Raw genomic sequence first — 24,122 nt, forward strand, 5'->3', positions numbered from 1 at the left:
TTGTTGTTGTTATTGCTAGGTTGATTGACTTTTGATTTCTCGCACAGACGCGTATCACCCATTCTCATTACGTAACGAAACCTCCAAGCTGAAATTCGAAAAGTTGAACAGCTGAATTTTTCGTCACTGTTCCTCGTCCTAGACACTTTTATCTCTTCGTCTTATTCTTCTGTCGTATCTCCAACACTGCTGTTAGCATTATCATTGCCAGGTCACACCAGCATCTGCTGTTCCCTCACGCAGTACAAGCTAGATCCTTGTGAGTACTATTTCACCTACGTACTGTCTATCTCTATCATCCATTCACCCATCTCCCCCCCTCCCGAACCTAAACCCGTCATGATGCCAATATATCTTATCTACATTATCAGAAACAAGTAATGTTTAGACAACTTATTCCATATATCCTGAACTATTATATCCTCCTCTGTCTTTGTGTATGAACGTTTAAAAATAATGAGGATATAGACTGACACATGTAATTGCACATCACATCAGTTGCATCGCTCTACACCAGTTTCAGATTGCCGTAGGATAGTTTTGAGAGGTACACAGATTGTACGCCATTTCGTAGTCTTATAGATAGAAATAAATGCTCATGTATATGTTCTCTCTTGCGTATCCTCCATTATCATTGTCCTCGACAGCACCATGAACTTTTACAAATCCGCTGCACTAGCTCTCGACCACCTAGAGAAGAACCAAGGTTCGGTGAAAGGGTCGTTGGCAGCCGCAGGGATCAAGTCTACTCCGGGGGAAGGGAAGAGGATACTAGCCTGTAGGTCATGCATCCTGCTTTCGTCTCTTAGTCTACAAGGCATCATGTACGGGAGGGAGTACGCTGACAGTTCAATTGGGGTAGTGGTCATTGAAACACTCAAATGTAAGTCCAGTCCTTTATAGCCAACTGGTCCACCATACCCAATACATCCATCGAGCCATATCCATATGTACAACAGTACTAACCCCCCAAACCAAAAGACAAACCAACCCTCCTCCAACTCCTCCTCACCGTCCCTCTCCAATCCCTCGAAAAACCCACCTTTCCTAAACGTTCTCCCCGCGGTTCACCCTCCAGCCAATCTCTAATCCTTGTCCTCCTGCATGACCTGCTCTTCTCGTCCAAGCGGAAGATCGAGGCGTCCGACCTATGGCCGCCCAAGCAGAGTATAGTAAAACATCAAACCCGTCTCAAAGCTGAGTTAGTGAAAATTCAAATCAAGAGCGGTAAGAGTCGTATAACCGATTTGGCCAAGTCGTCCAATGCCTCGTCAGAGGCAATACGGTATATACGGTATAATCCCAATTCTGGAAGATCCCTCCCTAACCTACATAATGAACTGAGTAAGCTGGGATTTATGAAGTTGGATAAGCCCAAATATCCGTTGGGCGAGAAGGAATATTTCATGGACGAGCATTTGGGTGATGTTTTATTGTGTTTCAATGGTGGGGTGGATTGGTGGAATAAGAGTGATTGGTATGATGGTGGTGGAGTGATATTGCAGGATAAGGCGAGTTGTTTGCCTGCGAAAGTACTTATGTGGGGATGGAGGGGAGAGGAAGAGGGGGAATGTATAGATGCGACGTGAGTTGGAGGGCATGTTGTCCGTCAGAGCTTGTTTTGCGGATTTTTATTGCATTGAGAAGGTTATCAGCTGATCGTGGATATGGAATGCAGCGCCGCACCAGGTAATAAGACGAGTTTCGTCTCTGCTCTGATGGATAACAAGGGGAAGGTGAGTCCGATTCGGTTCATTCCTCACAACCAGAATTTTAGTGCTGATCCAGTTGGTCACCTACTGAAACCCTTTGAACATGTTAGCTCCACGCATTCGAACGTTCTCCCAACCGGTACAAAACCCTCACTCGGATGTTGGAGAAGGCACATTGTAAGAATGTCGTGGCCCAACGAGCGGATTTCTTGGAATCTGATCCGGAGAGTAGAGAGTACAGGAAGGTGACGAGGATGTGAGTAAGCCCCGTCTCAATCATGCTACAGGAAGACAGCACTCCTCCCAGAGACATTCCAGACGAGATGTGATTGGCAGGAACGCTTGCTGATTAGATGTTATATGGGGTTGACAGCCTGCTCGATCCAAGTTGTTCGGGATCTGGAATTGTGAATAGGTTGGATTACTTGTTGGAAGATGGTAAGTCTATCAGCTTAATTCGCTGCAAGGCAAATGTAGGAACGATTAACAGCTGATAGCTAATGATTGACCACGATCAGATGTCGAAGAGTCAGATTCGAAAACTGAGAGGTTGGAGAAACTCGCTTCATTCCAATTACAAATGATCCTTCACGCTTTTAAATGTGAGTGTCTTTTCCTGCGTTGCTTTGAACTTCCATATTCCGAATGGTATTCGATGCAACAAAAAACAAACAAACGGTGCCTCCTTCTGAGATGCTTCGCAACCAACAGATTTGAGTTTGATTTGGGTTCTTGCTATACTCAGCTGATACTCGAACTTGCGTTCAGTCCAATCGGCCAAACGAATAGTCTATTCGACATGTTCCATCCACCCAGAAGAGGACGAGCGGGTTGTCTTATCTGCCCTGCAGTCGAAAATCGCCAAAGAGAATGGATGGAAATTGGCTCCTAGGGAGCAGGTCATACCTACCTGGGACAGGAGGGGAAGGAAAGAAGAGATGGGCGGTGATGAGGGTGAGTTCGTAATCACCATTTGGGACAATACTCCGCACAGAGAAGATGCTGTTTGTTGACTCGTGACATATAGACCTAGCTCAAGGGGTAATAAGATGTTTACCTGAAGATCGGACCAATGGATTCTTCGTATCGTGTTTCATCAGGGACGATCCCTCTGGCATATCCATCAAATCTCAGATATCAAACGTACAGAAACAAAAACGAGAGGAGGGGAAGAGTAGTAAGAACGGTAAGAGGCCACGTGAGGAGGTGGAGAGTAATATAGAAGATGTCACAAACGAAAGAATAGAGGAAGAAGTCGATGAGCAGGAGCAGGAGCAGGAATCTCAAGTGACTAAGGAGAAGACTTTGGCTCAGTTGGAGAGGAATAGGAGGAAGAAAGCTGCTCAGAAGGCTAAGAAGAGGAAAGTGGAGGAGTGATCGTCACATTGACAATCGGTATTTCGTACGATGGGTGATTACTATCATGTATATCTGTCATCGTAAAATTACCATGCATTGAGTCTACTGTATCTCATATGATGTATCGTGCAGATCAAATCGGACAGATGACAAGGTCTACTGTATATCATGATTGTAGTTTAGTCAGCTGAGGTAAGCAGATGAGAGTAAAAGGTACGATCAATAGCAATATACACGATGAGTGGATACAGATAGACGCATTGATCACCACCCTCAAACAAGCCCTTCATCGGACGACATTGTTGTTATCATTGCTTAGTCAAACCAGTTGCTCGTATCTGGGTGTGACCGAGCTAAAAAATAGGATCCGATCATATACGAGCAAGTCAGCTGAGTATCACAGTAATATGCAGCACGACCATCATTCGCACACTCGCACAATACACAGATGATCAGATCCAATCAAGCTCAAGTCAACGCCAAAAGGTCGTGTAAGGTAATGTTCGTTGACCTCAAAATGCTCTGATCATTACGCATCACTCACTACACGCACACACATACACGTTTCTCAAATATACTATACATACATTCTTCCCCACTTCAGGTCAATAGGTGAAAGGATTGTTGAGGATATGAAAAGATGGTACCTTCTTTTCACACCATCCTTTGAGCGTATCATCGTTAATCGACCACTCTTGCTTATTCAAGGAGGGTTTGAACCTCAAAGGGTAGCGTCAATCGTCCAATCATCCAATCGGTCTAAATCAAAATATCCTTTTTTTTACCTTTGCTGAGCCTCGTTCCCCCACTTTTACTTCTGCTATACAACTCACCTACACCGACGATCCCTTGATCAGTCCAAAACGCAACTCTCCTCATTCACCGATATGATCGGATTGATCTCCAGAAGACAAAAGGTGATCACCTGTCCATTGTGTGTTTACCGGGTCAATATACAGAAAGGATGGGTACGGGCCGAATACTACCACAGTAGTCTACGATGAGTGATGGGATAAGGTATATAAACCCCTGTGGTCTGTCGTCTTAAATATCATTTCCACATCCAATCTTGGGATTCTCAACTACTCCACTACTACAACTAAATTGGCTCGAAGCTTTACCTACCATTTCAATAAATCATAAACGATGTCTCCATCTTGCAAAGTGAGTTTACCACTTCCCATCCCATCCGTCCGATCATAAGCCGATAAGCTAACGGTGGCAAATACATAGCTCTGCCACGGTCCCCTCGCTTCTACCCCCGCTGCGAACGAGGTCCACTGCCATGCCAATGTAAGTTCCTGTATCACCGTACATCCATGCATACGTACATATTCATCAGACCCTCATCTCCCATTCTCAATGCCACCCTACTCTTTCCCATCCCACCCCGGTCCATTCATAATAAGACCTAGCTGACCCACCCACCCACCCTCAGTGCCTCCCATTCGCCTGTCCAGGATGTGTCAAATCGAACAAATCCTCATTTACCATCCTCAATCTTGCCAATCATATATACGATTATCAATGTTCCGAGTGCATGGCCGAGGGTCAGACCCAAAGCAAACCTCTCACTTCGACTGTGTTGAAGGCTCATACCACTTCTGATGGGCATGCTATCTGTTAGGTTTCAACTCGGTGGGATAAATCAGAGTAGTGCCTTACGAGTAGTGGTCGGGTGGTCGTATTAGGTCTGGTTGGTTGATTGGTGCACGAGACACGCATACGTTTGTCTGATGACTTGGCTTAGAGAGCTTTTGAATACGAGTCGTGTTGTTGCATTCCTACTGTAGCATATATAGTTGATCTTATGTCGTCTCGTCTCTTGAAATATGCATGACTGGTTTGTGGACGTTATTCATTATACAATACATTACCGCGTAAATGTCATTATAATCTTCTACTCCCTTCCCTGCCCCCGGTCTCCTCACTCCGTCCACACCCTAATACTCTCCCTAACACTATCCATCTTCCACCCCTCTGCCTTCCCCTCTCCCCCTTCCCCACCCGCACCTTCCTCCTTATATCCACACCCCACCCTCCTCCTATATCCCTCAGACACATCCCGAACTTTCAACACCAAAACCTCTCTCTCCACCGCACTCTGCCTAACCTTATTTCTGAGCATCTCCAAAAGCTGAACCGGGGGAACATGGTTCTTCCATAGATACCTCACCAACCGCTCCGTCCAATCTACCTTCTCTCCTCGTAGATATTGAACTATACTATCCTGGTCCTGGTCCTGGGTGGAAGAGGAGAGAGCGGAGAGACGACGTATAAGGGAATGAACGAAATTCAACCTGATAAGTGGGAATCGCTTTTCGTGATTTGAACCTGACGTAGAGTTGAAGGTTTTGTCGTATATCTCATTGTAGAAGTATCTAATCAATCCAAGCTGGTTCAGTTCTTCTATCCCTATCCCCTGTCCAGACTTGAGGGTCATGTACATGTTGAGATACACGGGGATCAACAGGGGTTTATCCAGCGAGAGACATTCCAATATGACAATCTCGATGAATTTGTTTAATCCGTTCACATCCTCCTCGAAAGACGTGATTTTACCCGAGTCGGACTGACCGAACAGCCTCGCAAGTCCTACCAACCCCGCATCTCCCGAATGTAGTCTAACCAACCCCTCCACCTCCCTCGAATCCAACACACCCGTCGAAGCAGAAGCGACTTGAGGAGAGATCAAATCATAATGCAGATCTATCCCCGTCATCGATCCCGCCCTCACGAAGAGACTTCTATTCCCCTTTGGATCAGAATTGTAATCTAGGAACCCCAATTTACGCTTCACGTATATCGTTCGAGTCCCTATCAATCCAGCTTTATCCCTTGTCCCACCAATAGGGGCTAGGTCATACTTGACGGGCCAATATCGAGGGGAATCAATCTCGATGGATAGTATATTCTCGAATGGACTGATGAGAGTTGGCGAGATGAGACTTTGTTGTCGTATCTTTACCATACCCTTTTCTCCTGTGACTGTACCATCTTGTAATCGTTGAGTTGGCGGTACTTGCTCCTTCACCTTCAGTTTCACAGGCAAATAGACAGTCTCTCCACTATCCACATCCTTTGCTACCAGGCATCTCGGTTCGACGGCAAGGGCCCAGAGATGCCTGAAAGCCTGAGGATAGGACTTATTATCCCCCGGAGAAGACAAGAACCTAGGGAAGAACGCTATAGACATCACAGCTATCGATAGATTCGAGTTTCCGAGTGTATAATGTCCTCTTCCAAGGAACAACATCCCCAAAGCCATGTGCATAGCCATATGACTGCCGTATGTCACTCCTGCTCCCTCCTGGCCATGACTGACTCTTAATCTTCTAAGTACGCTGAGTTCCCCTGTACCGGACATGACCATTGCCAAAGCGAGTGTAACGATGTTAAGACCCTGTCGGGCGGCAGTTCGTCGGATCCGCCCTTCGTAGGTCATACTGGATCCTGTGGATGCTTTGGACAGTATCCCAAAGAACGTCATCAGGTTGGTATGAGCCAGTTCCGTAGCTGTTCCAGCGAACTTCATTCCTATTCCCAGACATGCTCCAGATACGATATTGAGATATGCCAATTCCGTTGATAGTTCCATGGTATTACTTCCCATCCGTTTATTCCCCTTGTTGGCAGATTTGATGAAAGATGGTAATTGATCTTCTATCCATCCCATCGTTGGAGTAATCTCGTCCCACAGGATTAGGGATCGAGCGAAAGTCCGTAGTAAGAGTAGATCCGGACGGACCTGATCAAGTTCAAAGGAAGTTTGAGGGATCGATATCATATCTGCTATATCCCTTCGTCCGGTCTTGAGGTACATCAACCCTAGAGCCAGCGTCGCTCCGGGCGAAGTAAGGTTACTATCGATCGTCGAGATGGTATTTCCAGCTTTTGATCCTTCCACTGCCGAACTATCACCTAAGATACATCTTCGTAATTGGACTAACATCCTTCGCTCGACTTCCGAAGTGGATTTCCCACCACGACCAAGCATGATCAGTCCAAAGGCCATAGCAGTAGAGAATGAGTAGGATTCCTGATACTCTGCAAAACCATCTACATTTGGCATTTCCTTCCGCCCCACTTCGCTGAGCGCTACCTCGGCCATTCGGAGGTTCCTACTTCCCGCATAGACCAGTCCTAAACCGACCAAAGCAGAAGACTGGATAATTGGCGAGGCGTTGAGTTCCATTGATCCGAGAGGTAACAGAGCATGAGTGTGGAGCGACAACACCTTCGTTATGAGCAGATCTTCACTTCCCGCGTAGGAACATGCTAGACCGAGAAGTAATCCAACAGAGGTGAAATCATGTCTTGGTTCCAATAGGGGAAAGGCATGATACGTCATGAGTGATCTAAGATGTCCTGTAAGTCCGAGTCCAAGGAGGAATCCACCATGTTCCGCATTGAGGATGTTGGGTCGATTGAAGACTATCCAAGAACTGTCTATACCTCTACATTCTGGGGAGATCGCCAATCCCGCCGAAACACCATTATTGAAACATGGCCATTCTGCACTTTCCGATCCGATCTCAGCTTTCAGCGCAGGTTTACCAGGTCCAACTTTGACGGAAAGTTCGATGAGAGGTATATCCCATACATCGGTAATGTTTGTTGATCGTGTGCCAAATTCGAACATCCCTTGACCGACCGGTATGGACAGAGTCCTATTGGCGATGGTATTCACTATCGTCTGATGGTATCTGGCCACATCCGCTTCCGATGCACCCTTGGGATCCTGACTAGCGATAGTTCGTACTCTTGTGGTCTGCATGATTCGTTCCACTTCCTGCACTCGACGATCTGAACCGAATCGGACATGCGGCATGGCAGGCTGTGGAGGCTTTTTCTGATCATCATCGCTGGACGCAACAAGCTCCTTGATAGTGGGTATTTTTTCTGGACCGAGGTCAATAGAAGATTCGTCTCCTCCTGCGGACCCCTTGCCTCCCATCGCTCGTATCCCCAGATCCCACCTTCCGGTAATCTCGTACATCTTGGCGTCCCAGTGTTTTGGTGGGTGATACTGACAGAACCTGATGGTCTCGAGGAGCGGCAATGCTACGCCGTATGGCAGATCGGATAACCAATCTTGACCTAAGCCCAAATTCACCATATGCTCAATAGCATTTGCTGCACGCTTCGAAAAGGAAGTCGGGCTTGCGAAATGCGAGTATAATGATGTCACTAGAGTAGTTTGCCGACACAGATTGACGTGACCTAGTTCTGATGAAGCAGGATTGGCCAGTAGAGTGGCAGGTGAAGGGAAAGATTTCGTGCGTGCCGAGAGTTGTTGATGGAGATAGGTCATGATGTCTGGTGGAGCATCAAAGCGGTCTAGGATGGAAGTATCGTAAATAATCCCTGTCATTCAAGTCAGCCGTGACTCATATAACTCATACAACGAAGTCCATATACTCACCTTCGGTAGTATTGAGATCCGATACCTCATGAGGTATGATCCTAGCCCAATAGTCTTTCCAATCCGATCTGCCCATCTTACTCGCCAAATCAGAGATCAACCTTACGATTCCTCCAATTTCACTGCGAGCCGTAGACGATAGTCGGAGATCTTGAGCGATAAGGTGAAGAGCCAACATGACCGGAGCCGCATCCTCAAGTCGCAAAGTTTCACCGTACATCAAATTTGACATTGGTAGCGGACGAAGAGCAGTATCCTTCTTTCCTATTCTGTGAGCAAGTCGTCTGATGATTGCATCTGGTGATTTCTGACCATCCATTATGAGGTGTTCGAACGGGGTGTGGGGGTGAGATTCGCCTTCGACCTGCAACATGGCGCGTAAAGTAGTCCCAAATACCTTCCATACTTCTTTTCCTTCACTCCGTAGAACGATAGGGATGTTCTGCAAAGCGGTCAGTACTTCTCTCTTGACGAAGAAGAACTGCAGTGCTGGAAGAACGTAGGATAAAGCTTCCAAACATTGTCCAGTCAATCTATGTTCAACCCGTGAATCCGCATCTACCCTCAGAGTCTCCCCATCTTCATATACTATCGTAAATCTAGGTCCCATGGGATCTAACAGGTTTACTATCCTTCTATCGGAGTTTGCTCGAGTATGTTTATCGTTCACAGCCATCCTCAGGCTAGAAGCGAGCTTTCTGGCAACTTCCTCGTGGCCTTCTCTAGCTTGACGAGGAACTTGAAATGCGATATGTCGACCGCCACTAGTCATCAACGATAGAGTGCCATTGCGAGAGAGCAGCAAAGTATCGAAGATGTCTGGACGGGTTGATTTTATGGGTATAGCCGATAAGCATTCTATAGGTGGTGAAGGTGTGATGGCGAAATGTTTGTATGGGGTCGGACGGAATTGCGCATGAAATGAGTATAAGTGCGGAGTGTGGTCAGGTTGTGAGATATGTAGGTTTATGGTCACTGATGATGACGAGAGGTTATCGCTGAGAAATACTGAGACGTTCTCAGGTCCTATGGTACTACAGAGACGGTGTCAGTCAGGCTCACGAAGCGCATCAAACGATTGGGATTGCTGCACTCACTATGGAGCTTTCCAAGACCATACTCTGTCCAGAACCAAATCACTTCTACTTCCCACCTCATCCCTTTCAAGACCCATCATCATGGTCGTTTCTCTCAAATCCATCTCAGCTATAGCCTGTAATCCCATCTTATCATGTTTATCATGCAGATCATGGAGCACGAACGATGAACTTGCTCCGGATGTTCTTCTATTTGGATCTTGGGCTGAGGTCGTAGTCGATAATATGGATAATCCCCTACTTCTTCTTTTTGTAGTCGTCGCAGGGGGGACGATGGGCGTAGGATCCAAAGTAGCTTGTAGCTCATCCGTAGGCACAGGATGTTCTTGCGCGATAGCTAATCCACGTGACATCCTAGGTGCTCTGCGCTGTGTCCTATCTAGGGGATCTGAGATATTGGATATCCTCCTTTCTGCTGATGGGCCGAATGACGATGGATTACGATGTAGAGAAGGCCTTCCTCCTCTTGTAGGTTGTGGAGCTGGGACAGGCGGTTCGGGTGGTCCGAGGATTTCCTCGGGACGCATCGTCCGCGGATTTGGAGGTGGAGGGAGCAAGTCAGGTTGATCAGGGATATGGATTTTACGATAGAAGATGATTTCGTTTGGTTCGCAGCTATACGTGATCACGAATGGATATGGGTCGGGAGAGGTGTACAAGATGGATAAGGGCGAGCTGATAGGATACGTTGAGGAAACTAGCCTTCCAGTATCTTTGTCGAACCCATCTTCTACCCTTCCTTCTACCATCATTTTCATTTCGTCGAAAGGATTGTCTAACGTATATAGCCGAGGTAAAGACGGGGCGGTATCGTCCTCCAGATCCATGAGATCATCCAATATAGTCATTGAAGACTGATCCATCATTCCTTTTAGTACACTCCTAGATCCCTTTTTCTCTTTACCCAATTTCCTGAGTTCTCGCTTTTCCAATGCTCTCTGAATGATCAAACCTCCGGTTGAGATTGACCAAGCGCCGTCGATGGGGAATGGTAAGTGGACGACCACATCTTCTCCAGAGGAGTAGTATACGTGAGCTCGCGTTTGCAGGAAGACTACCAATGTTCTTTCGAGTTTAGGTGAATTGGAAGAAGACGATGAGGACAGTTTGGGTGTGCCCCAGTGTTCATGCTGAGATGTATGGAATGGACCGAATTTCTCTGAGGTTGACTTCATAGCTTGTTTACCTTTATTGTTGATACTGGATGAGCACGATCCATTTCCTGTCTTGAACCATGCGAAAACAGCTTTGGATACATCTTCTTTTTCCAGCTCGTAGGTGTATCTCCGAAATACCTGTGATCCTCTACTCCAAATGACCGTTCTCTCGTACCAAACCAGTTCTTCCTCTTTGTAGTCGTCATCAGAACTTGTGATTGACCCTCCGATAGGTTGTAGAGTTCTACCTAGAGCTTGGTCCGCTTCGGACTGTAGTGGTTGGTGATGCGGGAAGAGCGAAGGGAATTCGTTGAATGGTTCTCTGCTAGGTCCAGGATCTCTCCGAGTGTATAGAAGCTGGCCTGGTGTGGGTGCTGGGCCAATCACTGTAGCTTGCAGCATCTTGGCAATGCTGATTGGTCCGCCTTATGGAGTCAACTTGAGATCTTCTAATGTGCAGGAATGGTTTGATTTCTGATTTTGTTGATGCACTCTATCTGGCTTTCTCGCGCTTGGACCTCATCTCATGCGCGTGTCTTGGTGCAAGTCACGTGATGCGCCCAGCCTGCAGCCGGAGATTGACCGTAACTCCATTTCTCCTTTGACTGATACTTTCGATCGAGTGAAAGTGAATGTCACGATGACGTTGTGGATCTCTGGGCTGTTTACGAGATTTTATTGACTTTGGGATTTGTTTGACTTCAAGTAACTCTACTCGCAATCGAGCAATTCTGGGTTTGGTACCTGAGAGAGGTGAAAGAGGAATTGACGATTGAATTCAGTATGCATGCACAACACAGATTATTGACTCTTGCATTGTCTGTTCAGTTTCAAAAGGTCATTCTTGGGTTCAGTCACGACGTGACATATATACCATCATATCAGCTGAGCAGTATCGAGCAAGATCGCTGATCCACCCATTCTCCTTCATCGAATCAAACGTATCACGCGTCAATTCCTGCTTCATTGGATAATCAACCTGGAAGAAGGACGTTCACCATTTCGTGGTATCTCAAAAACATAATCGAGGAGTTGTTCACTCTTCCCCATAATCAACCGTTAGAACACATCGTGGATCTTCCACCAATAACTATCGTAGACGAAGACGATAAATCTGAAACCGAGGGTGAAGACGAGTTTGAAGATATTCTAGATTCCGACCTCGATTTTGACGAAGACGGTATCCCTTTACTCAAAATGGCCGAACGAGAGCCTCTCACAGGTAATGCAGGGAGTGTTCAGTATGGAGGAACGGATCGACCTAGAGTCAGAACGACAAGTAGTAGAAGGGTGCTCAATCGGATGACCACCCAGGAGATACGTGTCAAGATCCGTAAGATGGCTGATCTGGTGTCGAGTGAGGAGCTGGGTGATAGGGATTTCACGGATCTGTCGTTGTACGAGAAGAAATCGTTGTTGATCAATAGAGAATTAGATGAGATGGGTATGGGAAGGTATCAGTGGTGTGTCTTCACGCTTTGCGGGTTGGGATATTTCTTGGATTTGGGTTGGGCACAGGCTTTTGGGTTGGTTGGCGGGGCTATCCAACAGGAGTTGGGTGTACCTGGTGCGTCCGTTTACCATTATTGAGATCTGCTTGTCTTGTCTAGTATTTGCGTGTACAAGTGCTGACACCGCTCTCGCCTATCAGACTCCCAGATCGGTGCGCTCTCAACTGCTTTCAACTTTGGTCTGTGCATCGGTGCTTTTGGCTGGGGTTTATTGGTTGACATCGTCGGGGTGAGTACACCTTCAATTGGCGCGTCATGTGAAACGTGCTAAAAGGATGTTCAGAGACGATGGTGTTTCAACTTTACTTGTCTGTTCTCTACAGTGTTCGGACTCTGTTTTGCCGGTAAGTCAGATGATATCTTCCAACTAAAAGCAGAATTGGCAACTGATAGACTCCTGCAGCTCCTTCCAACTACGCCTTGACTTGTCTACTCGCTTGTTTGATCGGACTGGGAGTTGGAGGTAATATCCCTGTGGATGCTACTATAACTTTGGAGTTCCTTCCTACCGTGAGTCCATGCCTGAATCCTTCTTGTTCATTGTTCTGAAGCTTACTCATCTTCAATGCAAATAGAAAAATCGATACCTCCTCGCCGCTCTGTCAACTTTCCAGGTAGGCAATCACATCTGTCGCTAGGTTGATGCCCGAGCTGACTTGTTTGCATTGCACTCGCTAGCCTATCGGTACAGTAGCCGTATCATTACTAGCCTTCGCTCTCATCCCCAAATACTCATGCGACACATCCCTGAAATCATGTAATATCAGCGAAGCGCCTTGCTGTAGCAGGTCGAACAATATGGGATGGTACGTTCTACCTTCCTCCCGTCCCCTTCTCCTCTCTACTCCAAAACAGAATATCAGCTGATATTGGTTTGGTGGGATTGTAGGAGATACACAATAATGATCCTAGGCTTCTTCACCCTCCTCATCTTCTTCTTACGATTCGCAGTCTTCAAATTTCGTGAATCACCCAAATACCTCTTATCGAAGGGACATGATGCCCACGCCTTAGACGTACTGCATTCCATTTCGATATTCAACAAGAGTGAGAAACCTCCTACTTTGACTTTACAGGATTTCAAGACTTTAGATTACGAAGAGGAGAGGAGGATGAGGGGATTGCCTCCGGCTCAGTACCCTAGTGAATCCCATGGTGAGGACGAGTCAACGGGAGAAGCATTGAAGAAGGCCACGATAGGTGGATTTCAAAAGACTTTTGGGCATTTGCAAGGGATGTTCAAGGAGAGGATATATGTTTGGTTGTTTGTTAGTTTGGCTATTGCGTGAGTCGACTCAATCTCCGCAACATATCTGGATATCCCCTTTGAAAGAGGATGATATGTGTCAGGTCGTAAGCTGATCCTCCCCTGCTTAGCTATATGGCGCTCTTCTGGTCATTCGCTCTCGCCGGTTATTTCCTGCCTCTTATCTTGAAGGCGAAAGGTATAGATGCGGATGGAAGTGTGGAAGATACCTATAGATCTTACATATGGATATGTGAGTCTTAACAACTCAAGCCCAAGTTACACCCCCTTCGAAATCAGAATAATACGGGAGCTAACATGTAAAACACAGATACACCCGGTGTCACAGCAACGCTGATAGCAGCGTGGATAACTGGTTTCTCCAAATTCGGCAGAAGGTGGATTATGGTGATTTCCTCTGCTCTCATGGGCGCATCATTGGCTCTGGTAAGTTTATCTTTACTTGTGACGCCTATCTTCCCTCCTTAAATTGGTGAAACTCTACACATCGAGGACTAATATCATTCAATTCAACACAGTATCAACTCGTCGACTCCCGTGCCGCCAATATCGGCTTCAACGCCATGGAATACTGGTTCCAGTCCCTCTATGCCGCACTCCTATACGCATACACACCTGAAGCTTTCCCAGCTACATTCAGAGGATCTACCAGTGGGATGTTATCTACCCTGGGCAGGATCGCAAGTATCATCGCTCCTGTTGTTGGTGGGTCGGTGTATCATGGATCGGATTCGCCAGGGGTATTATGGTTAGCAGTGAGTATTTCTCTCCATCTTCCTACCCATCCATACGGTGAGGCATTGAGTCCTATGATTGAGGCTGATGACGCGGTGATGTATTTTAGGCGGGAGGAGCTTGGTTATCTACTTTGGCTATTGGTAAGTCGTGCAATGCCTATTACAGAGCATACAGCTGATGAGTTAAACCCTCGTGCTAGCTTTCTTGCCTAATCGAAAGCAAAACGTCTAGGATGAGACGAGTACAGAAATACACGACGAAGAGGAAAGAATCGTAGATAATCTATAAATATCTATATATACATTTTCCTTTTGATAGATCGGACAAGCCCAATACATGCATACAGTATATACCTTTCTCGTCCACTATCTCCTCGAGGTGAGGACCGCTCATAACAACGTGATTATGCCCTACCCTTTAGCGTCGGGTAAATCCGATTTCCCGTAAATTGCGGAAACGACTGTCATCACTTTGTAGCAGTCACGTCACCGCTGGTTAAGTATCCTGACGGTATCATGTACCGAATTGAGTGAGGATGCCGAGGTAATCTCGAGGGATGTGGTGTCATCACGTCAGCGATCAATAAGGACATATACCAGTCAGCCTGTTAGGATATCCGTCTCCCTCTTTTTCTTCTTCTTGTTTGTTTCTGCATAATTGATCCTTCATCGTACCGTCCATCGTCGATTTCGAATATATAGATCAACTTCACAACACAATGGGAGTAATCACCAAAGGCGACCTAATCTTAGTCTCGGGAGCATCAGGCTTCATAGCTTCTCACACTGCCAAACAATTCCTCGAACAGGGATACAGAGTCAGAGGGACCGTCAGATCAGAGGCTAAGGGGGAATATCTTAAGGGGATTTTCAAAGGGTTGGGGGAGTTTGAATATACTTTGGTGGATGATATTACCAAGGTGAGTTTTACGTATGAGGGCGGATGGGTTTGGGTTTGGTTTCTCCTCAAGGTGTTCACCATAACAGGATACTAGCTGATCATGGAACTGGAACGCAGGACGGAGTATTCGACGAAGCTGTCAAGGGAGTTGACGGGGTCGCGCACCTCGCTTCGCCCTTCTACACTGATGGAGTCAAGGATCCTCAGGAACTGATCGGACCAGCTGTGAAAGGGACTACTGGTATTCTGAAAAGTATCCAGAAGAACAAGTGAGTTTGCATCTTAACTCAACCCTTCGCTCCTCTTCATGACCTATACCTCGTGTGGGCTGGTGTGGGAATATAACTGATTCGTTGGAATGTACTAGCCCCGGTGTAAAGAGAGTAGTAATCACCTCCTCAGTAGCATCCATCATGAGTGTGGCATCTAAGAAACCCCCTGTGGTTTACACTGAGGAAGATTGGAACGAAGATGCCATCCCCCACGTTGAAAAGAACGGATTGGAATCTACTGGTGCATTCGCTTATCAGGCTTCTAAGACTATGGCTGAAAAGGCCTTATGGAGTAAGTGATTTTCGACTTCCTTTAGTTAACTATAACATGCGCGAGAGCTGATGTTTCCGGCTGGATCGTAGAGTTCATTGAAGATGAGAAACCTTCTTGGGATGCCGTCGCTATCAACCCTCCTCTGGTGCTCGGTGAGGTAATCCACCAAGTCGATTCGCCTGAGAAGCTCAACACTTCGGTTGGTGCGTGATCTCTTATTCTGGTTCTTGAAGGTTCCGGAACTTAAAATGCTCATCAAAACATCTTTGTAGCCTACTTCTGGCAATGGGCAACTGGCAAGAAGTCAGAGTCCGACTTACCTGGACCTATGGGTAATTGGGTAGACGTGAAGGATGGTAAGTTTAGTTATCTTATCTTGTAGTTAAAGCGGTAAACACATCGCCGTGAGATGATCTGAGCTGAGCCATGGGCTTGTCTGTAGTTGCTCAAGCGCACATCAACGCCCTTACAACCGAGTCAGCCTCGGGTCAAAGGTTTATCACCGGTGCAGGATACCTCGTTGGCCAAGCCTTTGTCGATATCATTCACAAGAAATTCCCAGATGCCAAGAACATCCCTGTGGGTAAACCTGGGGAGTACGAGGAGGTCACGAAGGGTATGAACCTCTTCAATGGTGAGAAGGCAACCAAGGTCTTGGGCATCAAGTATAAGTCTTTGGAGGACTCTACGACTGAGATGGGTGAGAGTCTGTTCAAGAGGTTTGGTAAACAATAAGTTACACTGAGTGGATACACAAGGTTGATACGGATAGAAGTTCTAGAATATTCATGTATGAGATTTATGTTTAAACTGTCAATTTTGGGAAGAATATGAAGAGTCTTGAGTCTTGACATGTGCTTCGCCTGATCTATTTAATATCTGAGAGTACCAGTCTATGTGTATCAAGACGGGAATAACCCATCATTCAATGATAAAACCGCCATCCACCACAACATTCCCATCCTTAATGACCATCTCTACCCTTCTTAACGCACCCTGATCTTCCCTCAAATCACCACCCAAAACTACCAAATCCGCTTGCCATCCCTCTCCCACCCATCCAGATCTATACCCACACCAATCACCTCCACACGCTTCCCATCCTCCTAGCGTGGCTGCTCGCAGGGTATCTTCCAGCGATATACCCGCTTCCAAGAACAATTCCAACTCTCTGACATTGTTACCATGGGCGGATTCCCCCGTATCACCACCCGTCGCAAGTCTTATACCCATCTCATTTGCTTTTCTCGCATGACCCAATATCGCTTTCCTAAATTCTTTATCATCCAATTCGATATCTGCTACACACAGGGTAGGGACATAAATCGTATCGTTCTTCTTCATGGCCTTCAGGGATTCTTCAGAAGGTAACGAGCCATGTTCGATGGAAGTGACGCCGGCGTTGGAAGCCATTATGACCGCCTCGGGGGAGCTCGCATGGGAAGCTACAGGACATTTTGCCCTTTTGGCGGTCTGGACTATGGCGTTCATCTCCTCTTGGTCGAATAGGGTCGAAGGGGGATTCATGGAGCTGAGAATCGCATTCCCTCCACCAGTAGCATACGGAGGATATCTGATAGACTGTGATCCCGGCCAGGCGGGTTGAGGGAACCTTAATGTTCTTCGTCGATACTCCGCATAGAATTTGATGACATCTGCTCCTGCTCCTAACCTCCTTCGTACTCCCATCTTGACCCCGTCAACTCCATCACACACATCCGACAACCTAGGAACACTCGTCCCTCCAATCTTGTTCTCATGGCGTATCTCATATCCTCCTGTACTTGCCAATGCCTCAGTAGCCACAAACAGCCTAGGTCCAGGTATGATCCCCCTACTAATGGCGTCTCGCACACCGATATCAGCATTGAATGCCCCCTCCGTTCCGAGGTCTCTGTACGTGGTGAATCCAGCTTTCAACCCTGCTTTGGCATTATTCCCCGCTCTGAGGACCCGCTCGGTAAGTGATTCGTCCCGTTCTTGATTCAATGCTGGAGTCTCGGTATATGGATGGACGAATACGTGCGCATGGGCATCGACAAATCCTGGTAAGACTGTGCATCCTCTTAGATCGAGGTCCGGGTATGACACATGGCTGAGATTCGGTGGTGTGGGGGTAACGCTGACTATCCGACCGGTCTTGGGATTGACGGTTATAGATTGGTCCGTATCGAACTTGAGGGTTCGGGAGTTGAACAGAAGGGAGGTGTGGATGATGTATGTGGAGGACTGATGAGGTTTCTCGTACATCCTGATAGCAATTTCTCTGGGATGAGACTAGTCGCTACCATGATTAGTATCGCTGGAATCTTATAGCGATTATTTATACTTAAACTGCTTATCATCACCTAATTCACTACCACATGGTACCAATCTTAAAATAGATCATTGATCCATGAACCCATGCAATTGCACGACAACTGCTCACCATTATGACGCGGTGCATCGGCGATGTCCGAACATGAATGAGTACCCTTCCTGTGGCATTCTTTCGGACCGGAAATGACGGAGATGAGATGAGATGTGAGGATGTAACCCACGCAGAAGGATGACGATCATGGGTCATCTCACCTCCACCACCTCCACATCCATCTCACAACGTATATAAACAGGATCAATCACCGTCATAAGCTTCAAAAACGCCCACATTCATTCTATTCCTACCAGCTTAGACTAAATCCTTCATCATACAGTTCATCAGACAGATCCATAGAAAGATAACAAAGATGCCAGCTATCAAACCAGGTTCATTAGTCCTTGTCACAGGTGCTTCGGGGTATATCTCTTCGCATACCGTCGAAGCGTTTCTGGATCAAGGGTATAATGTGCGAGGTACTGTCAGAAGTACAGGTAAAGGAGATTACCTGAAGGATCTCTTCAAGGGCAAGAAAGGGACTTTTGAGTATGCGATCGTTGAGGATATTGGCAAGGTGAGGACGGCTCTCTCCTTCGCAAGAGTGCATCGATTGCTAAGATATGACATCGTAGGACGGCGCGTTCGATGAAGCTGTCAAGGGCGTCGATGGTGTTGCCCATATGGCTAGGTAAGTCTTCTCTTAGCTCCCCGCGGCTCGGCACTCATCTTGTGATGTTAGTCCATTCCACTTCAACGCTGAAGAGCCGGAGGAGCTTTTCACCCCTGCCATTCAAGGTACGGTAGGAGTTCTTGAAAGTCTGAAGAAGAACAAGTGAGCCCCACACATCTTGCATCTAAACCTGATCGTCCCACTAATCATCTCTACCGTACAGCCCAAATGTTCAAAGAGTCGTCGTCACGAGGTACGCCCAATCCTTGAATCTCTGAATCTGTCATTGACAAAAGCTGACTTGTGCGAACAGTTCCGTCGCCTCAGTCATGAACTCGAACATCAAGCCTCCCCATACGTGAGTTTATATCGTTCTACCTACCTCAGTATACATTGATGCTGACGACCAACTAGATTCACTGAGAAGGACTGGAACGATGTTTCCCCTAAGGAATGTGAACAGCAGGGAAAGAACGCTTCTGGACAAGCCAAATATCGAGGTGGGTCAACATGGGCCTCTTTTTTGGTGTCCGGTCTCATGCTAATTTCTCTGTCTGTGAGTATAGCCAGTAAAGCCCTTGCCGAAAGAGCCTTTTGGAAGTTCTTCTCAGATAACAAACCTTCTTTCGACGGTGTGGCTATCAACCCACCTTTGGTTTTGGGACCAATCATCCATCAATGTGATAGCCCAGAATCACTTAATACCTCTGTTGGTAAGCTTGGCGCTCCTTTCTTCTCTGCCTACCTCTTTGACACGGCTGATGGGATCGTACGTGTGTAGCTGTATACTACTCATGGCTGAAAGGTGAAAAGACCGAAAAGGACTTACCATCTGGTGGAATGAATTATGTAGATGTGCGGGATAGTGAGTTCGCGTTTGCATAATTGTCTATCGCCATATGCTGATATACGGTATTCAGCTGCCCTTGGACATGTCCTCGCTCTGACCACTCCCGAAGCCAGCGGGGAAAGGTTCATCACGGGTAACGGACCAGTCAGCGGTAACGATTATGTGCTTGTGAGTGTATCCTGGAAGCAGATACAAGGCTGTGAAGCTGACCTTATCGCGGAAACAGCAAATCGCTAGAGACTTCCCAGATCTCAAGAACATCCCTAAAGGAAATGACGATTCAGAGTACAAGAAGAAGCTCACTGCTGAGTCTATCATACATGATGGGTCGAAAGCTACTCGAGTGCTTGGCTTGAAGTACAGGTCGGTCGACGAGACTCTCAAGGAGATGGGACAATCGCTCAGAGAGAGATTCAACTTCTAATCTTCCATCATGTGATGTGATGGAACGAAGTTGTAGAGTTGACAGACTGAAAGATTATAGCAGATTTCATGCGTTCAACTATGTAGTCGTGAGAACCTTTGCTTATACTGATTTATTACTTACTTTACTGGTCGTTCCACTTGCATACTACCTCGAGAAGACCGTTTCTTCTTTCATCGGCAAAGAACTTCAGCTCTCTCTCTTTATTCTGGTTCGGATTCCGAAATGTATCCTGTAAAAGCGACGAACAGTCACTCGAGTAAACAGCTTACCACATATTCGTAGCAGAGAGCAGAGGAAAAAGAAAGTGAAGTGTCAGAAAACCTACGTAGAAGCTGTGTATATGAAATTTGGTCTGCTATGGAAGTGTCGCGGTGGTCGGGGGGGTACATCTGATTGTTCCTGTATGTTCACGCAGATGCACGATGTTGACATCAGATCAAATCAAAAGCATCTGCATTCTACCGAAACCATACCATCAATCTTTTGACAGAAGTTTACTATAGGTTATAGTTGAGATGAATTACGATATTACTCGAAGTGAACAACTTTTCTGATATCATCATAAAGATCGCCAAACTTCAATACCTTTTCCCAATTCTCCTTCCCATGCCAGAACACGATACTACGTCACACCATAATCATTAGCCAATCCGCACTATATGCTACCTTCCTGGTCTAGGTACAGTACTGTACTGAAAATGTGAGATGACCGTACTTACTGGGCGTCTGTATAAGGCTTTTTCCCTTCTTCAGGGTCACCGTAGTTGACGTTCGTAACACCGTACCAAGTCCACGGTTGTAGGTTTTCGTCACTCCGATCGGGATTCGCACCTGTTCCGAAAATGATTGGTTGGTCATTGCACTTCTCGAGTAATGCGACTACAGTCAAGGTAAAAACAATGACTGGAGAGTCAGCCGTGGTACATGACATTCGGTATGTACACTGAGCAATACGATTGGAGCGTGCGATGACGACTGGAACCTTACATAATACATCTTTATCTGTGTCTGGTCCACCGACGAGGTTCTCTGCGTCACCGTCTGGATTATTTCCATCGAGGTGAGTCATCAATGGCCATTTACCGCTCAGCATGTAATACGCATCTGAGGGATCACCGAACGCGATCGATTTATCTTCCAATCCCAGATATCCGCCCATGCGGTTTGCGGCGGTTTGGAATGCCGCCACTAGCCTAGGAGATGATCGACAAATTAGAATGATAGACCGACCCGGGGAATGTGGGTTCAATCACTCACCAGGAATCATCTTTCTTATCGGTATCTTTAGGCAGATCATCATATGCGACTTTGGTCTAATGGTCCTTCCCGTCAGGCTGGGTCAACTTGATGGTGATCTCACTGACCTTGTCTTCGCACGATTCGAGCGCTTTACCATCCTTCGTGTATCGTTGTTTCAAAGTATCGGGATCGGCATGGGCAAACGCTCCGATGGAGGCTCCAAGCCAACTTGTGTCCCAGTTGGTATCGCCTGATGTAGAACCAAGAAACAAGAAATGGATGAGCCAGTCGCATAATTGCGCAACAGGAAAGATACGGATCAAATATGAGAACATATATGGTCTGGGATTGGAACCACAGTATGCTGTAAGATCAAATGCAGTGTTCTTGGGCGTGGGGTACAGATGTCAGAGAAACCTCACTTTTATGGTAAACCGATGCACCAAGCTTATCATCATTGCACAACGAATGCATCGATGCTTCCTCCTCTTCTCGTTTTGTAAGTACCGCGCCCAGAGTCATTTGCGCCAGCGCAAGTGAAGATAAGAGGGCTAGACATCAAGCATATCTCAAACTATCAGCTGATGAACACGGCGTCTACATGGTACGGGACATACCGCGTGCGTGTGAATACTTGAGAAAAACCATTATAACAGGTCCACTTATAGGTACAGTAGGTGTTGAGGATGATGCTTGAACGATATCGGCAGTTTGGCATATACAGGTAATGAGCTGCTTGAAGTCAGTACGATACGGCAATGTGTGGTCCACCTCATATACTTTGCAGTAATGTATGTTATATTGTCCCCGTTTGATCGTCAGGTGATACACCTCCCTTTCATGTTTTGACCTGACTCTCATTGTCCCTTTGGGTCGATTGGCGTATCAAGGGGGATGGGAGAAGGTCAAAGGACGGCAGGAGTGATCAATTAGGATGCTGTTTCTGAAAGGAAGACAGAATCTTTCGACAGGTTGATTGAGCAGATCGCAATTTGGAAACAAGAATAGGAAGGACTCAGCTGTATCAGGACTTCCCTTGGATTTGCCACAAACAACTGTTTTAACCAACGGCACTCGGCCTATTTCTGACAAACAAATCCATGGTGCATAGGGGGTATACGATGATTTACTTTACATGATCAAGCATATTACAAAACTACAGTATAGTTAAACACGAAGCACGATGCGTCTCAGGGCTGAAAGAAGTCACGTTCGCCTTAAGGATCTAGAAAGACTACCAGCCTGGTGGCCTCGAAGAAAGTATCAAATTATATACCGTCTTTCTTGTTCTTATCGAAATTCCAATAGATAACTCTACGAGCACGATCACACATGCGTCAGCGCAGATCAGACGGTGATATCAGGCAACTCACGCATCTTTGACGACCTCGCCATTGATTTCATCGTCGTCTCTCTCGGTGTAAGAGAGGATGGTATGCCACGTATGGCTTCTCAGGCTCAATTGGTCGTCCCCACCGGATGAGGTACCCATGATGACGGGGATATCTTGCGCTCGGTGAAGTATCTCCGCTGTAAGGGTTCCACAACATCAACGACGACAATCATCAAAAAGCAAGAGGATTTGTAGGCTGAGTTTGACTTTTGATCACTCACTGAATCGATCTTTATCACGCACAGCTTCCAGCGTCGCTCGCTCATTAGTCAACATCTTGAAAGCTTTCACGGGATCACCTCGGCTTGTCTTCTCTTCGTCCAGTCCGAGATACCCTTTCATCTTCAGACCGGCCGTTTCGATCCCTGGAGACCACCTGATATAGAGATACCAAAGAAAGCAAAAATGGCGATCAGCTCAGCTGGATCCGTGGATCCGTGCAGCCGTAACCAACGGATGAACCCCAACCCACCATACACCATCGTCCGCCTTGGTCCAATCGGCATCACCCAGAATCTCACTCTGATTGATCGTCAAAGTTTGCTCGTGACCTTGGGAATCATACAATGTGAAATCGGCACTTTGGGTCTCTCCCTTCTCGCCCTCGCCTTTCGATTTAAATACGCTCTTCAACTTGTCTTTCTGCGTGTGCGCGAGGGCTCCAACGGGAGCCATCAGCCAATGACTATCCCATTTTTTCTGTGATCGGATTATTATCACACCGTTTTCAGCGATGCCAATACACCCACGCATAGAAGATAGCATGATAAAACTTACATGATGGATCTCCTCGATTTTCGGACTATCCTGCGATTGGAGGGGTGTGTAGTTGAAGTCCCTCTTATCGAGTGTAGCTTGGGTGAAAGAGGAGCAGCACAATAATGCTATTCCAATATAAGTTATATACAGTGGGACCGTGTCAGCGAGTTGTTTCACAGATATCAGGACAGTAGGCGTTCCACTCACACAGACAAACAAGGGTCAAGCGAGGAGATAACATGGTACAATAGTTATGACTTGATTAAGTTAGATAGATAGGTACCTGGACTCTTCAAGAGGTTGCGATACGGTATGGCGCAGTATTATTATATTTCAGGTCAAGATCGAGGTGTTAATACCAATGCAATTATCAGACCAGATTCATTGTTATGTTATCTGACAGAAAGACCAGATTCAAGAGAAGAAAAGAAAAGGCTAAACATATCACACAAAAGACCGGCGTGATTACCTCCCCCTTCATCATCCGTACATTGATGAAAATCCGCCGAGACGCGATACCTGAATGAAAGGACGGACCAGTCACAAGGGGAGATGGGTGATGAGACCTATGAATGAATGCATGAGAAACACAAAAGACCCGACGAAAGGAACGTACCAGAAACGTGACATTGGTACTTCAAGTCAAATACTGAAAATACATCACAAAAGTCCATGTACAATTCCAAGAAGGTATTATAATAGAGCATACTATTATT

At 46.5% G+C, this 24,122-nt stretch overlaps 9 protein-coding genes across 9 annotated transcripts; 5 read left to right on the top strand and 4 right to left on the bottom strand.

Moving 5' to 3' along the window:
* Positions 1–651: 651 nt before the first annotated feature.
* On the top strand, positions 652–3,089 carry I302_107676 (uncharacterized protein; the record flags this gene model as incomplete). The annotated part of the gene is made up of 9 exons (XM_019193195.1): positions 652–778; positions 863–883; positions 982–1,585; positions 1,679–1,736; positions 1,823–1,968; positions 2,086–2,150; positions 2,231–2,314; positions 2,481–2,666; positions 2,740–3,089. The coding sequence occupies 9 exons, from the start codon at positions 652–654 to the stop codon at positions 3,087–3,089; spliced, it is 1,641 nt and encodes a 546-aa protein (XP_019044672.1).
* Positions 3,090–4,217: 1,128 nt separating this feature from the next.
* I302_107677 (uncharacterized protein) lies at positions 4,218–4,698 on the top strand (the record flags this gene model as incomplete). The annotated part of the gene is made up of 3 exons (XM_019193194.1): positions 4,218–4,235; positions 4,305–4,364; positions 4,510–4,698. The coding sequence occupies 3 exons, from the start codon at positions 4,218–4,220 to the stop codon at positions 4,696–4,698; spliced, it is 267 nt and encodes an 88-aa protein (XP_019044671.1).
* Positions 4,699–4,998: 300 nt separating this feature from the next.
* On the bottom strand, positions 4,999–11,152 carry I302_107678 (uncharacterized protein; the record flags this gene model as incomplete). Its single annotated transcript, XM_065870515.1, has 3 exons — positions 4,999–8,438; positions 8,497–9,530; positions 9,594–11,152. 3 exons carry the CDS (start codon positions 11,150–11,152, stop codon positions 4,999–5,001), a joined length of 6,033 nt encoding a protein of 2,010 aa, XP_065726587.1.
* Positions 11,153–11,947: 795 nt separating this feature from the next.
* I302_107679 (uncharacterized protein) lies at positions 11,948–14,497 on the top strand (the record flags this gene model as incomplete). The annotated part of the gene is made up of 12 exons (XM_019193192.1): positions 11,948–12,317; positions 12,402–12,490; positions 12,545–12,605; positions 12,665–12,771; positions 12,837–12,875; positions 12,940–13,067; positions 13,151–13,546; positions 13,639–13,760; positions 13,839–13,954; positions 14,047–14,283; positions 14,373–14,406; positions 14,466–14,497. The coding sequence occupies 12 exons, from the start codon at positions 11,948–11,950 to the stop codon at positions 14,495–14,497; spliced, it is 1,731 nt and encodes a 576-aa protein (XP_019044669.1).
* Positions 14,498–14,984: 487 nt separating this feature from the next.
* On the top strand, positions 14,985–16,447 carry I302_107680 (uncharacterized protein; the record flags this gene model as incomplete). Its single annotated transcript, XM_019193191.1, has 6 exons — positions 14,985–15,185; positions 15,284–15,435; positions 15,534–15,730; positions 15,802–15,915; positions 15,985–16,068; positions 16,155–16,447. The coding sequence occupies 6 exons, from the start codon at positions 14,985–14,987 to the stop codon at positions 16,445–16,447; spliced, it is 1,041 nt and encodes a 346-aa protein (XP_019044668.1).
* A 186-nt stretch (positions 16,448–16,633) lies between these two features.
* Positions 16,634–17,962, bottom strand: I302_107681 (uncharacterized protein; the record flags this gene model as incomplete). The annotated part of the gene is made up of 1 exon (XM_019193190.1): positions 16,634–17,962. One exon carries the CDS (start codon positions 17,960–17,962, stop codon positions 16,634–16,636), a length of 1,329 nt encoding a protein of 442 aa, XP_019044667.1.
* Positions 17,963–18,438: 476 nt separating this feature from the next.
* Positions 18,439–20,012, top strand: I302_107682 (uncharacterized protein; the record flags this gene model as incomplete). Its single annotated transcript, XM_019193189.1, has 10 exons — positions 18,439–18,642; positions 18,701–18,756; positions 18,808–18,900; positions 18,962–18,991; positions 19,052–19,096; positions 19,153–19,238; positions 19,305–19,451; positions 19,520–19,603; positions 19,659–19,756; positions 19,815–20,012. The coding sequence occupies 10 exons, from the start codon at positions 18,439–18,441 to the stop codon at positions 20,010–20,012; spliced, it is 1,041 nt and encodes a 346-aa protein (XP_019044666.1).
* A 531-nt stretch (positions 20,013–20,543) lies between these two features.
* I302_107683 (uncharacterized protein) lies at positions 20,544–21,776 on the bottom strand (the record flags this gene model as incomplete). Its single annotated transcript, XM_019193188.2, has 6 exons — positions 20,544–20,637; positions 20,735–20,894; positions 21,003–21,208; positions 21,273–21,328; positions 21,380–21,504; positions 21,677–21,776. The coding sequence occupies 6 exons, from the start codon at positions 21,774–21,776 to the stop codon at positions 20,544–20,546; spliced, it is 741 nt and encodes a 246-aa protein (XP_019044665.2).
* Positions 21,777–22,522: 746 nt separating this feature from the next.
* I302_107684 (uncharacterized protein) lies at positions 22,523–23,647 on the bottom strand (the record flags this gene model as incomplete). Its single annotated transcript, XM_019193187.1, has 6 exons — positions 22,523–22,568; positions 22,628–22,784; positions 22,869–23,023; positions 23,120–23,346; positions 23,425–23,531; positions 23,614–23,647. 6 exons carry the CDS (start codon positions 23,645–23,647, stop codon positions 22,523–22,525), a joined length of 726 nt encoding a protein of 241 aa, XP_019044664.1.
* Positions 23,648–24,122: the final 475 nt, after the last annotated feature.

This window comes from Kwoniella bestiolae, chromosome 6 (genome assembly GCF_000512585.2).
Source record: "Kwoniella bestiolae CBS 10118 chromosome 6, complete sequence".
NCBI lineage: Eukaryota > Fungi > Basidiomycota > Tremellomycetes > Tremellales > Cryptococcaceae > Kwoniella > Kwoniella bestiolae.